Source organism: Cinclus cinclus, chromosome 6 (genome assembly GCF_963662255.1).
Source record: "Cinclus cinclus chromosome 6, bCinCin1.1, whole genome shotgun sequence".
In the NCBI taxonomy this organism is placed as follows: domain Eukaryota; kingdom Metazoa; phylum Chordata; class Aves; order Passeriformes; family Cinclidae; genus Cinclus; species Cinclus cinclus.
Genome location: NC_085051.1, coordinates 51,900,257 through 51,919,341, shown reverse-complemented (window position 1 = coordinate 51,919,341; position 19,085 = coordinate 51,900,257). Strand labels below are relative to the sequence as shown.

Genomic DNA, 19,085 nt, shown 5'->3' with positions numbered 1-19,085 from the left:
AATATACACAGATTTTAAAAATGAAGATGTCAAAAAGTGTCATGTGATAATTACAAGGGAAAGGAAAGCATTTATTTCAAAAGGACCAGTATCTTTTGAAGAGGAACTCAGTACTTTGCTGATGCGTTCTATTAAGTTTTTGAAGAAAGTGGTAATCACTTACTAATTTGGGATGAAAAAGGAAACAAACTTGGTTGCATATTAGTTCAGATTTCTACTAGGAAATATGAACTTCCTATCTGATGTCCGGAAGAAAGCTAAGAAAACAAGGTCCAATACAGTACAAATGACAGAATGTCTGAATTAGAATTAGCTATCTTTTTAAATATTAAAAGCTCCAGCTAGAAGAGAACTCTTGCTCAGGTGCATACTTCCATTTGTTTCAAGAAATTCAGTTTCCATTTTACAATGGAAATGGTCATGATCTAATAATGTGCACTTTTGTTAGCAACAATTGTTTTATTGATCTACTAATTAAACAGATTAGTTCTTACCTACTTGGTAATGGGTAGCAAACCACAAGATACTATAGAGGACAGTTAAAATTATTCATCTGTGCAATAATGTGCAGTCAGACCAAAGTCTGATTTTGTCCAAGGTAGGTAGACATGAACAAGATCTGACTCAGAAGCCGTGCACCAATAGGTAGCTGTGTGTCAGAAATCTGTGTTCCATCACAACATCCATCTCTCAACAGAGCACAGTTCAGGCAAGCTAATTTCTGATTAAACTGTTTCTGGACCTACCATCTCTTATCTGCCCAGCCACAACAAAATAAGCAGAATAAAATCTGGTCTCTTCGTAAGACCTATACTATTAGTGTTGTTTTAATTAGTTTTGGATATTCCGAACGACTTGGAAAAAAATTTAATTTGATAGAACAAAATGGTTAAATATTTGACTCAAATATAAACAATTACAAACAAATACTTTGTTCCCCAAACCTCCTTAAAGAGTTTACAGACGTAAGGCATATTAACATTAATAGTTCAAAATATGTACTAATAGAAAGATAAACTTACCGGTTCTGTAAGTGTGCTGTCCTTTTCTAAAAACTGAACTACACAGTATGCCAGCTACAGCAAAAGAAAAAGTGTTTTATTAATCCTCACTATGAAACTGAACACATTTTGAAGTCATTAGTGTTAAGTCAAGAATAATTTTGAATGCTTCAAATAGAATACAAGTTTCTTCTGTCATTTAAAAAACATAAAAACCTATTTACAGACAACTTACACAGAATGGTAAATAGGCTTTAGCAATTCTTTCCAACCTTTGTAAGTCTGTCCTCACCTTTTTCTGTATTATAATACAGACATACATGACTTGATGTTTTCTTTTTAGACCTAGTACTTTGCATTTCATCACACTTCATCTTTTCAAATATAGGATTTTAAAAGCATGATCTTGTCCTCTAGAGCACTTTCCACTCACTAACATGCTGGTGTCCCATGCTGATTTAGTAAGTATTTTATAGTAAGTAAGTATTTTATAGTAAGCAAGTATTTCATAAGTTAGATAAAAGTTCCTTGAACAGTTGTAAATCTTGGGACTTTTTTATATATCACTGCTAATGATAACTATGCCTATCAGTGCAACCTGAGGCTAGATAACAGTATTTACCAACTGCAATGCTGAGAATGAAACTGTCCACCTGTGCCTAAATAGTGAAGTATTACATCCCTTTCACTCCATAGGCCAACAATCCCAAAGTAAGTGGGTAGATCACTGTTCATCTCTCAGACTGTTTAGCCATCTTTCTAAAGTCTCTCCATTCACTGAAGTTCAGCTGATGATCCAATTCCTTTCCTTTTTTTGATGATTCTGATTCCTAGCAAAAATGCCCCATGGTAATTTAAGGAATGCACTGAGGTTACGACAGCTGCTGTTCTTCCCTATTCTAAAGTAAATTTGATTTAACACAAAAATTAACTTTCTCCATGTATGTCTTTAGCAGCAAACCCTTCTATCTGCCACTGTTTCAATGTGAATTTTTATGCTTTTACTCTGGTGTTTCCCACACTGAAGTCACTTGAAGTACTTTTCCATTTCATTCAGCAGGACATGTAAAGAGGGGCATCCCTATGTCATGACCCTGTTTTTACTGATGCTGAACAGCAATGCAAGTCAGCTGAAGGTTTTGGGGAATTAGTTTGTGATTTAAGGGGAACAGAAAAAGAACAATATGTCTCAGGTCAGTAGAAAGCTGGTGATCACAGATACCTGTTCTAGCAAAGGTCTTTCTGTTCACAAACCAATAGGTTTTGTTCTTAGCATTAAAAAATAAAAAATAAATTTTGAAATGGGAAGCATTTTATTCTATTACTTCAACAGCAATTGATGGAAGCCACTGAAGACAAGATCCAAAGCAAATGCTTATAAGCATCCCTCATTGCTAAAGAACTGTAATTATAGAAAAGGTATTCTTAAAAATACAAGCTGCTAGTAATTTTATTTGAATAAATAGTACTTAGAACTCGGGAGTACTCAAATCACATAGTAAATATTAAACTTTCAAATTACAAATCCAAAAGTTGTGTAACAATCTCACAGAAAATTTCAGCATATCACAACAATATTGTACTTTCTTTCACACAGTATGATTTCTCACTCCTCTCTAGAAATTCTGAATGGAACTAAATTTAGCACAGAAAAGATACAGATGGTTTAAAAGCACAATGCGACTCAGAAGCCCCCTTTTTTCTGTGTACTTCTAGAAGGATCTACTGAATTAAATAATGATGCCCTAGTAAATTCCCAATTCCTTTCAAAACACCAGCAAACTGAATTCAACTGAATTGCTCCATTTAATTTAGAATAAAGTGTTAATAGATGACATTCATTCCACACTTACAAAACCATACTTTTCTGCAATTTTTTTCTGTCTAAACATTACAGACAAGAAGATAAACAAAACATCCTGTGTGGATAAATACTAACAACTCTCACATTAAGCAACTACTACATGTGTTTAATCTATAAACACTACAGTGCTTTTAAAAAAGGTATTATTGTACACACACATGTTTTCTTTTACATTTTTCTACCAACAAATAAAGCATTATAGGTGTATGTGTTAAGTAATTTCCCCTGGGCTGGTTAGCAGGGAAGTTTTGGAGCTTAGAACCGAATTCACAGCAGACTTACTCAAGTCCCCCAACCCCTCCAAGCAAACTTACTTAAACACGAGTATGAAGAACACCAACCAAAACTTACCTGTGGATGGTAGACACTGAGTGATTTCACTTTGTGCAATGGTAACAAAACCTTCAATAGGAATATTTTGTGCTCTTCTTTTAATGGTAAGGCAAATCCATTAATTATACTGCCAGGAAAAGAAATTTAAAAATAAAGATCAGTAATTATATAAGTCTGCACTAATGTACAGGATATACAAAAATTCTTTGGCTTGTTTTCTAATATTTGCAAATGAATAGAATAGTCAAATCAATGTCTGTCCATACCTTAACCAAGTTTCTCAGAAGTCTCAAATTCTTCTTCCAAGCTGCCCACAACTGTACCTACAGTTCAGACTTCACCCTTCACTATGAACTACTCACTGTTTCAGAGCTTTGAATACACATCTCTCCCAGCTTCCTCATGGTATTAACAAGTGAAACGGAGACTGGATGTAGCAGAGGTAATCCAGGACAGCAGACAAGTCAAAACATGACTTCTACTTAACTACTAGTATTTCTGCAAGGCCCTAGAGTACAACCAAACAGCATCCCAACACAAGACATCCCAATCACAGCTGAGTGCAGATGTAGCTCAGTACTGGGTCAATGACACCTTTACCTAAACCCACAGTACTAGAACAAGAAGCTCTGTGTCAACAACATACTCAGTCAAACTTCTTAATGGACTGGATGAATAACCAATACAGAACGGTTACAGCACAGAAGCCTCATTGAGCTACTAGAAACCTTGATTTGGAAGCCTGAGGGGACAAAAAAATCCTCAAACCAAACCAACAACATCACTTTTAAATTTGCAAAACTTAAAGCTAACCTAACAAAAGCAAGAATGAAAAAGCTGGTGACTCAATAACAGCTTGGAAGATTTAGCTCCATATTCTAGTACTTAAATTTTATAGTTTTCATGATGAGTTTTGATGAGCACTACTGGAGTATAGTGTGTTGAAGTCATGATGGACACGTAACTTCTTTAATTACTGAATATTTAATTGAAAATTAAAGAACTATTCTGGGCAGGCATGTAGACTTAGGAAATTTTAAAATATCTATCCAATTTCAACAGCTTTCTGGGCTGCATTACAAACAGCATCACCAGTAAGTTGAGCTAAGTGATCCTTCACCTCTGCTCAGCCCTGGTGAGACATCTGGTGTTTGTGTCCAGGACAAGAAAGATGCACCATACTGGTGGAGTCTGATAAAGTGCACTGAAGAGGCTGAAGCATCTGACATACAAAGAGGCTGAAAAAGCTGTTTAGTGTGAAGCAGAGAAGGCTCAGGCTCATGTGTACAAATACATGAAGGGATAGTGTGAGAATCAGATTCTTCTTAGCAATGTGCATTGAAAGAGCAAGAGACAAATTGAAAGATGGGATATTTAATTAAAAGACAAGAAAAAAGCCCTTTTTATTATGAGTGTGGTCAAACATGGGAACCTGCTGCCCAGAAAGGTTGTGAGGATGTTCATCTTTAGAGATACACAAAACCTGACCAGAGAGAACCCTGAGCAACCTGCTCCTGCTCATCTGTTACTTCCACATGCAAAGATATGGAAATACCATAAAGTAATCCTAACTGAGTTTTGCAGTGTATTAATGTATAAAAAAATGCCAGAAGCTTGCATGGATTACAGAAATCACTTAAAAAACTCACTAGTTTCAATGAGGCTATCATCTTTAAATTGTAAAATTTTAGTGTCAAAGGCTTACAGATCACTGAAGTCTGAGAAATTATGGGGTTAGCAAAATGAGATTTCTGAAGTTTCATAACCTGTGCTTCCTCTGTTTACCCACTATGTGTTCAGTGAAGAATTTTTAATAAATTTCAACTCGCTACATTTTACTGGTAGTTGCTTTACAACTAATGTTAATTCCAAGGATCCTAAGCAGAAAATAAGACCTAAAAAACAGGATTACAAAAATTGTCATATCCTAAAACATCGCCACAAGGTTCAAGTTTTTTCTGTGTTTCTACAATCTTACACAAAAAAACCTTGATTTTTGAAGTCTGCTCTTAAAACCAAGGGAGTTTAATGAAACAAAACCTACAACTTACCTTCCCAGTATTTCCAGTAATTCTGCTATGCCATTGTGATGCTCTGTTTCATAAATAAACCTAAATAAATGAAACATTTTATTGAGTTACTGCTTAAGAGAGATACAAATCTGTTACCAAGATCCCCATCTAACATTACAGGTAGCCTTGACCCCAAGTATTTTAGTCACTCAGTAAAAGGAAAGCAGAGAGACATAATGGAAAAGAAACTTTGTGGTAACAAAAATCACTAGCATAACCAGCTGCTTTCAACCTTCACACCTGCTTGCTCTTTTCTCCCACATTTAACAAGGCAACCAACACTCAAGCTTTTCCCAATACTCGTATTTTATGCCATTTTAATAATGCAAAACTGTGTTCAAATAACACTTTAAATATTAAAATAACACAAGAGTATCTAGTACAATAAATGCCATGACTCAACATCCTATAGAAAATGCAAGCACAAGGTGTTCAAACAGTTACTACTTCTGGATGGAAAAAGCTTTTTGGCATTACAGATGTCTGTGCATACAAAAGACTTTTAATGAACAAAGGAAGTCACATTTTCCTGACTCTTCTCTTGAGAGAACTACTTTCAATCCAGAATATTTGAAGTGACATTTTTTAATCCTTAAGGACCCTTTCCATATAATTCAGGACAACAGTTCTAAGCAAAATTAAACATACTGATACAAAAAGGTTTGGGTTTAATTAATAGGCACATACAGGTTTAATAATTAAAAAAAATATTTAACTTCAGAAAAAAGAAATAGATTAATGCACTATGGGGAAAGAATTAATGTAATTCTGATCAATGATGAAAAGACAAATGAAGGCCACACATTTCTTAGGTAAGCACAGTAATAAACTGACAACTTGAAAGTAAGAGTATATGAAAGTGAAATGTTTTTATACACATACTTTAAGAATTTATCATTTCACACAGCCCAACTCACTAATTCAAGACAGAATCTGGAAGAACTTCCTTCCTTGGTGATCCCCAAGTACACCAGTTTACCTTTGGATGCAAAATTTTTAAACTTTGAGCTCCTAAATATTATACAGCTAAGTGAACTTTTCTCTAAGTTTGTGGTTGGCTTTTCTTTTTCTCCCACAAATTTGTAGCTGTGCAAATTCTATAATCTCCCATATACATGTCAGATTGAAAACTCTTATACAAACTATACAAAGTTGATCTAAAGACCAGATAATTTCTTAAGTCTTCCAAAAACTTAGCACCAGAACTGTGTTTGAAGACTTTGCTACCTCTGAAAGCGAAGCGCAAGAAATGGCAAATAAAAAGTTTTCAGAAATGTGAATAATGTGCTATGATGATGTTTTACCATCTAGCTCAGATATTTGACCAAATTATGCATCTTGGATTTAATTTAAAAGAATCCATGGGGCATTTATTAGTATATGGGGAAAAAAAAAATCTGCGTCCTTAAGATTCACCTGTACTCTTTCCCTGGGATATACTAGCTCTTCACTTGTCCTGGGAAGTCAATTTCCAGCTGACTGCAAAACAGTAAAGGCTCACTAATTATTTTAAAGTAGCTCCTCTGTATCCCTTCTAAAGGCTCAGCTGTTGCCACTGGCAGGGAAATTCAGCCCCCTCTAGAGCTGGTACCATTCATGATATGGCACTGAGGGCCTGGCAGCTTTTTGCTACTGTCTTAAAGAGGTAGCATCACACATTAATTTTGGGATGAAAACAGTGGCAGAGAAGGAGCATGATGGAAGGAGTGTAAAACTGATATACAACATTATTATTTGTAGAAAAGCAAAGAATATCAAAATGAAAAAATTAAAACAGGTACCACAAAAAACAGGTACCACTTGCATTCACACTGGACATAACAGCAGTAAAAACACACTTCCAAAGAACTTTGGTAATACAGGGGATTAATTTTTCATCTTAATTTTTTTTTATCTGTGATAACACTACAGTTCATTCTACAGCAAAAAACCAAATATTTCACAAGAGGTCAACTGCACATGTCAATTCTGAGGAAAGAAGAGGCAGTAAACATGTTCCTTCAAGCAAATTACAGATCTCTCAGTCATTCAATTTCAGCCCATTTTCTGCATTATAAAGAACTACAGCTTATTAAGGAATTAGTGTATTACAAACACTACTACCCCCATAAAAAAAAAAAAAAACAAAAAAAAAAACCCCTTCCCACAAAGGTACCAAACCACCCACTAAATCATATACTAACTCAAATTTCAGCTGCCAGATTTATGCCATGGCAAGACTGCCCTGATTTGAATCTCCCAGAGTGATACTAATTATTATTAGATGCAACAATACTGAATATAAGCATATTAAGGACTTTAAAAATTGCTAGCAGTGTCTTGGAGTGTTTTAACCTGATCACATGTACCATAATACAAAGATGCTGACATACCTATAAAATATATTATTAATTTGTTTCCGGATGTACGCTCTTAAGCCTAAGAATTTCCCATATATTCTGTGAAGAGTTGTTTTAAGAAAATCTCTTTCACGAGGATCTTCACTGTCAAAGAGCTCTAAAAGCTGAAAAGAGGGAAAAAAGATGCACTTTAACTGAATCTAATGTGTTGTAAAATTATTTTAGAGCTTGAAGATAAAAAAATCTTTTTTTACCTCACCTGTAATACAAACTTCTGATCAATATATTTCTTAGCTATATTGGGTTGAAAATCTGGAGATTCTAAAAACCTTAAGAAAAATTCATAAACAAGCTGGAAGAAATAAACAACAAAAAACCCAGTAATTAGTCTTTTGAACAAGAACCATTTTATAAGCATCACATTACTAAAACAGCTGATTAGTTGCTCAGAACTGCAAAATGTTTTTAGTTACATTTATCGATATAATACACAGTAAAGATTTGCTTTTGCTCTCCTGACAAATTACAAGAACCTGAGGTTCTTTAAACTGCAGAAATTCTGTTGATCTCTATCACTACACTTTACTTAAATGACACACAGTAATCTAATATTTATCATGCCCAGAAGTACATGTTCTAAGAAGTCTCTGTTCTCCACTGTTTGTCATGGTACCTCTGAAAGTTAAAGCTGTGCCAGAGCCAGATCAAAGCATTCACAGTGACAAATAGAAGCTAATTTAAAATCTCAGCAGTTTCATCTCTACCACAAGAAACAAAGAGCCTTTAACCTGTAACAACTGATTTTTTAAAAAAGATTTTCAGTTTTAATTCAAGAAGCACATTTTAAAAATTACATAGGAAAGTAATTGATTTGAGATAAACACATAACCTAAACAATTTAGAATAGATAAACAATGAATTTAATGTCAAAATTCTGTTATAGACTATGATGTCTCAGCCTCCATGAAGTACCTGTAGATGAGGCCAAGCAGCTTCTAAGGTTGGTTCATCTTCCTCTGGATCAAATTCTGCTCCCGTTGGATTGGAAGATGGTGGTAATGTTCGAAACATATTAACTGCAAACTGAAATTACATGTGCATTTAAGAACCCTGAAACAACTGAATGACAAAGAACCCTGAAACAACTGAATGACAAAAAAAAAAAAAAAAAAGACTTCCAAGATGGTTTTGACTATGAATTCCTTACATTAACTATTTTAATTAACATTTGCAAAAATGCAAGCTATAACAGCGAGGATCATTCATACTTCTTTAAATAGTTCTAACTTGGAGAATACTTTTCCACACAGTTAGTACTCTTTGAAGCACAAAACTACCATCAGGATGTGTTTTATGAGGATACTGCTCTGATCTCTCTACACAGACATGTATGTAAGCAAATGTATGTAAAATGTTTACACAAACATTCTTATATATATATACACACTATATAAGGCCTTGCAGCAACCTGCAAAAGTATAAGTCAGAAGTAGAGATGCAAACCAAACATAACTCACATTTGTTCTTCTCTGTAAAATATTAAGTTTCATTTCATATAATGGCTGCACACATATGGGAACATTTCAAAACTAAATTCCATAACACCACCATCCCCAGGGGTATTTCTCTTAACCATGTCCATACACCTGACATTATAGAGCACTGAGGGGGGAGAACTACACACCCTAATCCTTTCAGTGTTTGAATTCTGAACCTCCTGAAAAACATTTAGCAACCTCATAGAAGTGGACCAGTCTACAAACATGAACTACTTTTCAAGTTGTTGATACACCTGTATTTTAGTGTTTTCAAGTGCTTGTCTGGATACAAAGGCCAAGGAGCATATGTATGTACTGTTCTGCCATTTTCCATCTGACAGATGGCTGAGCAGACAGTGGGAGGCAGTATCAAACTGCATGAGCTAAATCTGCAAGGCTTACATTATATTCCCATGAGGGAAAAGTCATCCTGATGCTCTGTTTTTCTGCATAATATTCCTTCATTCAAGCAACTGAGACACAGGTCTGATACACACCAAGACTGACATGTCAGAGTAATTACTACTGCAGAGAATTAAAAGTAAAGCTGATATATCTTCATGTTCCCCTTTTAAAAAGCATGGACATCAAGTGATTAACCATTTCTGACCTTTGTTTAAAAAATATGATGAAATTATTGCAATAATCAGTGATCTTCTAAGAAAACAAATCCAGGAAGACTAGACTGGAAATTTGAAACTTGCTAAGGTTGTTAAACAAATGGAAGAATAAGCTTGTCTAAATAATTCTTGAAGTCTCAGGCTCTCACTATAAAAAAGAACATCTGGGTCATGTCAGGTGTTAGCAACAAAGTTTTATGCTCTGTATTTCTGAAAACACAAAATAGAAAGATTAAAAACCTAGAGAGTATTTTTCTCCATGAGAAATAGAACAAGTGAAGCCTGATGTGATCTGTTTAGCATTTTATATCCTTGACCAACAAAATATAAAATTGCTCAAATGAAGCTGCAGGATCTTGCATTGAAAGCACAAACTTGAAACACTCTGTCTATTAAGCCACTGAGGTTTAGGAAAAATTATAATGAATTAATATCAATGAGTCCTTTCCCATCAAATAGCTGATCTTTTTTCTAACTTCTTAGTCTTTTGACCAAACAGACAAGACACAATCTGAAAAGCCTGATCTCTAAGGCTAATTTCCCACAGAAGTGTAAGCAAACACAGCATAGCTGAGAAACATTCCCCTCTCCAGCTCCTCCGCCCACCAAAAAAATTCCACAAGACCCCCCCCAAACTTATGAAATTATAGTCTTTATGAACACTGCCCTAGTGTGCCAAAATTTTGTCAGTGCTGCCAGCACTAACAACACTTGACTTCAAAGGACGTAACAGGAGGATGGGAGAACAAAAAAGGGAAAGAAAACAACCTGCATTTTTACTGGTTCAGGGGCTTTTATGCAATGGCAGTCATGAACCCTGCTTTTCTCATGGCCCATTTCATACAATGTAAGAATATTTTCAAGCAAACACTCATCAGAGATACTACACATTTTCTCCTCCCTTCTGCTGAGCAGCCTGAGTGAGGCTTGATGTGAATAGCTCTGAATGAAGATGCACATAAACTGAAAGTCTGTGCCTTCTGTATTCATATAAAGAAAGCCAACCTTATAGTTAATAGAGCAACAAGCAGCACACTTCTATTCACAGCAATCCCTCTTCTTCTAGAGCAAAGATAGAAAACACCACAACTGCAATGCTCCTTCAAAAACAAAAACAGAAAACCAACAACCACATGGGTACAAGTACGTAGTTTTAATAATGCATGAAAAGTTGCACTGAAAACTACTTCAGTTGCTGAATAAAATTAGATCTGCTCCTATATATAGTACCAATTTAAAAAAAGTAGTACTACCCTATGTGCCAATGCACAACTGAATATTCTCAAAGCCCTGCTTTCTTCTAAAGCCAAACTACAAAAAGGATATATTATTTTCTAAGTGAGAATCTGCAATGGATGCTTTTCATCACAAAACCCTAAATGCCTCATGTACATTTACAAAATTTACTCAGAAATTTGCCTATACATTGTATAGTTTTGAGAAAGAGGTACTTAACTACATTACACTTAGGAAATGTAACTTTCATAGCAAGCAGTTAATAAAACATTTCCTTTTTTCATCACATCTTTGCTTAGAAATATAAAATGAATTTGAAGGACATATCAGCTGGCTCTTTGAGGAAGACAGGGAAAATACTCTTGAATCACTCAACGTAGAACATTATATCCATTTTAGAAATTAATTTCTCATACCTTCTGAAAAAAAGACTTAGGTTTAACATTAAATTATTAGCTAAGCCACTAGATTAATATATAGCTTAAGGAAAAGATCTTTAGTCCAGGATACTTAAAAGGAAAAAAACCCAAAACAACAACAACAACAAAATAATGAAAAAACAACAAAAAACCTCCACACCACACAAAACCAAACAAAAACAAAACCAAAAAAACAAACAAACAAACAAAAAAAACACAAAAAACCAAGGGTGGGATGGATAGACATGACAACATGACACGAGCATTAAGACTATAAAGAATAAAGAAGAATGAAATTGTAAGGTAAATGTTTCTTTTGTCAGAGAGAAAGAATGTTTGAAGCTGTGGAAAAGGAAACATTATTTTATTTCTAAATTTCTAATAAATAGACAACGTGTGAAATTCAGTGCTGTAAGTGATTGGCCTAAATAATAATTTAATAACACTAAACAGAACTTGGACACACACAAGTATATATATATAGCATGTACACACACAAACAAGTAACCTCCAAGCTGTGAAGTCTGGCAGAACAGCATAGCAAAATCCCCATTTCCCTGCCAGCTCCACAAACTTTCCAAATTGAGAACCATTCTCAAATGTATTTCTTGATCCTCCTAACTTTATTGAAAATGCTGTTCCTTACTAATATAATTCAGTAGCAGTGGCAGCACAAAACATACCAATGTTTCTTGGAAGTTTTTAAGTACATGAAGACATTACATTTATTTTCCTCAAAATCCTCACAATGAATTCATATATATGTCTAGAATTAAACAAATGTACATGACAATCTAAACATACACACCTAAAGGGAAGATCATAACACTACAGGAGAAAGAGTACAGTTGTTTCAACAAATAACCAAAGGGAAAAAAAACCCCTGAATTTAACCCCGAAATACCATTCCAGGTACCTTCACTGACAGCATCTACCACAGTGCTGTGTAAAACCCATGCAAAGAAACCTCATACCTTTTAGACTTTTGCATGCAAAAAACATTTTAAATTCACCAAAATAATTTTTGAACACTGCATGCTACCAGCAAAACACTGGCAACCAAGACACAGCCAAATTCTGCTTCAAGATTTGTTCAAGTGACCAAAGTGCAGATTTGGTTACCACTGGGTGCATCTGAAAGCAAAGAAAATATACATTGTCCTTAGGCAAATGTACTCCAGCCATAACTACTTGGTGGAGGACAGGCACAGAAAGCACAAGCAATGAACCATGGGCAGTTAAAAATCTTGCACAGAGCAAGCACCAGTGTCTGACATTGGTATTCAAGAACTCATCATGAACTCCACACAAATGAAGTCGCAGCAAGCTTATTCTCTTTCATATCTCTCCTTTCAGCAGAGTCAAATACTCCAAAACAAGCAACCAAATAGAAAAAAAAAAAGACCCAGAGATATAAGTAAGTTATAAAAACATGGGAAAAAGCACGATCCCACATCTCCTCATTAACCATCCTGAGTGCTTTGGGAACATGTTTGACATCCAGAGTTATGTGTAATCCTCATATACTCGGAAGTTCTCATGAAAATAACTTCTGTCTCAGTAAACACTTATGGCTGATTTAGATAACAATCTTCATTTTAAGTAACATCCTACATACCATAAATCCTTAAAATCTTTGAAGAAGCTTCAAGGTCTCTGATTTGCAGGAGGACCACTAAATTTGACTAAGTTCACATTTATGTTAAAGAAGTACTGTTTTCTCAACCCACAGAAAATTCACCCTAAATTATAAAGCCTTGGGAAAAACCATCCTATTGCACATTAGCCAAGAGCTTTTTGTAGGCTTTTTAGTCAGCAATTTCAAAAGATGCTTTCTGTTCTCAGGGTTTTGCAAACAACAGCTACAGACCTCAACCCAACTGCTACTCCAAGCCACTGGTGTCTGGCCATCACCACAGTAAGAGCTGAAAGACTCTGCTGTAATTTCATGGCCTCCTCCTCTGGAGAAGACTTGCACACAACAGAGAAATAAGCTAAGTCTAGCTAGCCAGGATTTGCATAGTGAGTATGGAGGGACAATGCAGGTCTGAATAGTTCACATAACTTGTTCCAGCAGAAACCTCATCTGCCATCCTGTGTACTTGATAAATTCTGACTCACATTCTCACCTCTGAACACAGAATAAAGTCAGTCTCTGGTACTGAACAAGATTACAGGTGTCAATCTTGCACAGGTGATCTTAATTCTAATCTTCCAATGTTTTAAAATTTCAGTTTTACAATTTACGTGTTTTTTAAACAGTTATATATATGTGTGTATGTATGTGTGTATGTATTTAACTTCCCCCCTATTTATATAAATACAAGATTTTGTTTTTACCAAGCTAAACCATCATCTAATTCTGCTTCATATATGTCTAGTTTCCATCTTACAAAAAAGAAAAATCAACACCAGCTATAAAATTTCAAAGCCCTGTTACTCTTTTGCAGATGTGCAAACGTAGTTGGTCTTTAAGATTTCAGCAAAGTTTCTTAAGATAAATTGATACAGCTGAAGAAGCAACACTGAATTATAAAACAGCAAGTTCTCACTGTTAAATCACTTACCATATGTACTACTTCAGGGTAAATAGGTTCCGTAATCACATTGCGATTGTGTGTGATATATTCTACCATTTCACTTAAAGCTGCTCGTTTTACTTCCTTCCACTTTAGGTCACTTAGTGGATCAGAAACAAAGTCAAAAAGTACACAACACTGTCGTAACTTCTGGATAAAAAGCTTTTCTTGATCCGCTGGAGGAACATCTGAAAAGTGAAAATAATTATATAATGTTCAAATTATACTGTAGTGGATTCACTGCCCTCCCCATTTTTACTTTGTGAATCACAGGTATAGAAGCATTTAAGATTACAAGCAAACTTTCTAAATCTTCACAAACTTTTCAGGAATATAATGTTCCATAGTATGAACCCCACTGAAATACTCTGCACATGTCAGGATTCTTAAAAAAATTGCTACAATGATGCATAACTTACTTGTCCTTGACAGAAACAGACACTGCATGGAAAAAATATGTGCTTGAAAAAATGCCTGCATGTGCTTTGTGTTTTGCTTAAGTAATCCCATGAGCCATAAAAATGACGGATATATGTGAGATTACAAATTATACACAGCAAAAACTTCCAGGATCAGGACTTAAATATTTAGGAAATACTAGATAACTGGCCAGAGGTAAAGAAAGCAGTACCATGCTTTGACTGCAGCAAAAACTCGTGTCCAATTAAAATGGTCACATGATTACAGCATGAAGCTTAAGACATGAAATGTGAACACACCACAGAGTCTGCCTGAGTTTATACCATAACATATTTTGTTTCTGCATAATGATTTTTTATTGTTAGATAAGAACTACTACTAAGGCAGTAATAGCATGCTAAAAAATAGGACCAGGTTGACTTTGTAAATAAATCTGCAATCTACTCCCAATTCTTCCAGGTGATGACTTTTTCCTTAGAGTACCACAAAATGCTAGAATTTTCTTACACAAGCAGCAAGATCTACCCACCCAAGTATTTCAAGTGGTATTACTGAATACAAGCACATGTGTATGTACAATCTGACTACCTGAATGTGCAACAGATCTACAGTCCAGTTGTTTAAATACCAGTTGCTCTCCTTGTAAATGCCTGAAAAACTTCCTATGAGAACAAGGCTGGAATAGCTTCTCTCTCTCAAAGTTGCTTTCCAATGTATTTTTGATATAATAAACCTGGAAGGTTTATTTGGTTTAAAACAGCTAGCAATTTTTTTAAAGTTACACACGTCTAATTGTTCTGAAGAATAATTCTAGTAAGGAAACACTTTATAGTAATAGCCCTGAAGAACATACAGAATAAGAATGTAGCTTCATTAAAGAAACCACAACCAGTTAGACCTTGGTGTCACCAAGACACCTGAGACAGTGCAGAATTCTAGAAGAAAGAAGGTGCTAGGTAACAGGTGTCCCTATGCAGAGCAACAACTTTCTGACAAAGAAACCAAAATTTCTGTCCAGTGTTGCGAACAAAGCCACACAAATTTTGTATCTAAATACCCATGCTTTTGTTTATTTGAATTAAAATCTAAAGTAATAAATAATTTCTCCTGAGAAAATATCAAAAAAGTAATTAATTGAGAGGTCTGCATACTGAAAGCCAGACAAATTTATGACCTGAATGTAAAAAGTCTCAGATATACAAAGTGATTGGAGTGGTTACCTTTCCCTAATTAACTGTAAAATTGAAAGTGGTTCAACCTGAAGCATTACAACAGTTACACTTAGGGATGCTGTGCTATGAGTGTACACTCCACAAAATCCAAAGCCAAAATGCAGACTATAATTATACAAGTAATGGACATACAATTACAGTACACTAACCTTAAAAGAGGAAGCATTAAAGATGTAATTACCACTAACAGTGAAAGTTAAAGACTGACAACTAAGAAGGTCAAGAAACACCCTCAGCTGGGCAGCCACCTACCTTGCCATTTATTCTGAGGTGGCTGAACTATTTTAAGTACCTCAGTCCTCCTCATTATTTAAGAGATCTTCTTTATATAGACTGAGAACCACACACATTTGTAATGAACTGTGATTTGTTTATTTGGGTGAGACATAACGCCTTCTTTAGGATTGTTCATCCATAGCTTTCAAGTGTCTGGACCTCACATCTCTTCTAGTACTTTGTCTGGAGTAGTTGCCTTGAAACTGGGTTCATCCCTACTTTTAAGGTTTGAAAGGATGATTTCACATGATACCCAGCAGAAGTGGTGAAGAAGATGACTTAAACAGCCCATAATTTTTGTGCAGAACATGTGTGCACAGCAGCAGAGCAACTCTGGAACACCCAACAAGTCATTTGTCCTCAGACATTTGCCAGGGACTATCTGGTTAAGTTCTTTCCGTTAACTGCATGCCGATTTCCAAATCACCTTCCAGTTGAACTAAGTGATAACCCCTCACCTCCACTTGCTTAATTAGCTGGCATATTTGAAGAGAAAGCCATTAGGGAAAAAAGTCTTTACTTGTGCAACTCTAGTGCTCCATTCCCCAATGACTGTGGGATGGTCACAATTACTCAGAAGCTATTCCATAAAATTACACTAGATACTTACAGGTATACGCTGAGAGATGTTTAAAAAAGAAAAAACAAAAACAAACAACCCAAACACCATCACTCCCAGTCAAACCAAACCAATACCCCACATATTCTGCTCTACTTCCCCAACTAGTAGCAATGATTTACGTAATTTTCACAGGACTTGCTTCTAAACAGAAGCAGTAGAATTATCCTCTTTCTTCACTCCAAACACCTATCCCTGTCAGTACTCAGACCTTAAATGAGTATAATTTTTGCTCTTCTACTGGAACAGGAGCACAGTTTGTTGTAATACCAAAGAAGGTCAGTCTTATATTTGGACTGAATGTACATCAGTTCCTGACATAGCTTTACAGAAATCTGTTATGGCATATTTAATGCCTAAGCCTGCATCCTACACACTGGAAAAAGTATCAAAAGATGGTAGGTATTATGAAAGCAAGGTATGTCTCTAGGACAGAGGGATCAGATCTTGTCTGGTTTGGGTTGTTCAGAGGTTTTTTTCCTTACAGTCACAGGACAAGTGTTGGATCAAGTTATACAACCTACAGATATGCAAGCTCTGCCCCTTCTGTTTTAACAGTATCAATGCAGAAATAGCTATTCAGTATAAAATTTTCATTATCTTAACCTGTGGCCTTGCCAGACTTTTCTGTATACTGATGAGTATAAAATAAGCTACTTTCCACTTTATAACTGATACTAGCTGTACTTTCATTATCATATTAACTAAACCATTACTTCACTCTGAAAGACAGCACTTCCAGTCCGTATTTCCCTCTGAAACAAGCAGGTAAAGATCAGAGATACTCAGCTACCAAGTGCCTTAGCAGAACACAAATAATTGGCTGGAAAAGCTTAAATTTGAACACTGAACTCTGTATGGAAACAGATTCTTTGGAAGCTCCAGGCATGTCTTCGGCAATTCTGTGTGAATTCACTGCAAACAGATTTCACATTGGTAGCGGTCCTTGACCTCGCATGCTTCTCAGCCCAGATGTGGCACTGGTTTGCAACCAGGAGCTATCACCCCCACCTTTTCTTTTGCAATGTATAGCTCAGCTAAAGAACTAAAACACATGAACATTCTAACAAATCAAGATGTCTTCACATTAAAACAAATATTTCCTGGTTCTGAAGAAAATTAGCTAAAGTAAAAATAAACCAGAAAACACTGAAGTTCGGGTTTTCAGTGCCTGAGCTCATGTTCAGTATTCTGTGACACACAAGTATTTCTGCCATGTAGGACTATAGAGATCTTACTATTCTCTCAGTTACATGTTTTATGTTCCTTCAAACCTTAAAGTTATATTTTTAGTTTTGTGTTGCAATTGTGACATTACTGGGAACAGATGATAATCCATCCCCTACCTTTTTCATTGAAGCCCATTTTTCTGTGTCAACACAGTAATGTAATAGTTGCTGAATGGAGGACAAAAGGCAAGGCAGGGTAACTGGGTGACCCAGAGATGTCACATAAAACAGCTGATCTCTAGTACAGATTAGAACTGAAATAAGGTTGAATTTCAAGTTTTAGGTCATAATCTGACACAGAGAAGAGCTGATGCAATTCCTACTACAAAATACAATTTGTGGCCAGTAAAACTCACTCTGTTACATCGTTTTAAAAGCAGAAAACAAGATATGGTTAATAATTTGCAAAACATACATTCAGAAGACAAGATTCATCTCAGTTACGTGAATACTCTTTTACTCATATATAAAAGCTTAGCAGATGTACCAGATTTGGTTGGCTGACAGGTCCCTATTTCATTGAAGGAAAAGTAGCTCTTTTTGCTTTAAAACTATCAGATACCCACAGCTACCAATGAGGACTATGCACACACAGTAAATAAAGCTCCTCTCATTTGAAATGGGCAGCGCTAGATTTTTTTTATACAGAAAGATACACAGAAGCTCAAGCCAGAGAATACCACCACACAAAGGGGAAGAAGTATGTGCAAAACCAAGGTCATGGAAAAAGACAAACTAAGAATCATATGCTGAAAGTAACTGCTTCTTTAATACACCAGTGCAGAACGAAAGCAAAAACATGTAGGATGACTCCTGCTTGCAAGTAGACAAAACATCTCATGAGATGCGCCAGCAACCCTAATGAAGGACTAGAATTGTTAATTATTTGGAAAAACAACATTTAATTGTCAAGTAGTATGCTACCCAGAGGATATCCCTAAATTTATTGGTCACATGTTCCCTTCTTCTGGTCAAAAGTATTAGTGCATTTTCAATTTGATGTTCATCAGCAAAAAAAAAGTAGCATTAAAGCTTTACTGAAGCTTTGTAAGATGCCCTATATAGTTGCACTTCAACAAGGGGAGCCTAGTCTCTTGCAATGTTCCCTTAAAACACTTCAGTTGACAATACCACAGCAACATTTTTTCAAAGAATAAAGAGTTCAATGCCTGGAGTAAGAGAAATGGAAATTTCCAGACACAAAGGCAGAGGAACTACACAGTATCAAAAGAAGAATACAATCTGTCAAAACATGGGTTTACCAGAGCTAACACTTTTTCTGAAACCAGTGATCAAGTCCTTAAAAAT

The 19,085-nt window shown here is 35.5% G+C and overlaps 1 protein-coding gene across 4 annotated transcripts in view; it reads right to left on the bottom strand.

The window, feature by feature from the left end:
* PPP2R5C (protein phosphatase 2 regulatory subunit B'gamma) overlaps positions 1-19,085 on the bottom strand; it is a 76,127-nt gene that overhangs the window by 13,189 nt on the left and 43,853 nt on the right. For all 4 annotated transcript variants that reach the window (XM_062495613.1, XM_062495615.1, XM_062495614.1 and 1 more), the window contains 7 exons: positions 13,990-14,189; positions 8,582-8,692; positions 7,869-7,961; positions 7,643-7,773; positions 5,250-5,309; positions 3,217-3,325; positions 1,023-1,076 (listed from right to left, as the gene is read on the bottom strand). In XM_062495613.1, coding sequence (XP_062351597.1) covers positions 1,023-1,076; positions 3,217-3,325; positions 5,250-5,309; positions 7,643-7,773; positions 7,869-7,961; positions 8,582-8,692; positions 13,990-14,189 — 758 coding nt within the window. The remainder of the gene's footprint in view (positions 1-1,022; positions 1,077-3,216; positions 3,326-5,249; positions 5,310-7,642; positions 7,774-7,868; positions 7,962-8,581; positions 8,693-13,989; positions 14,190-19,085) is intronic.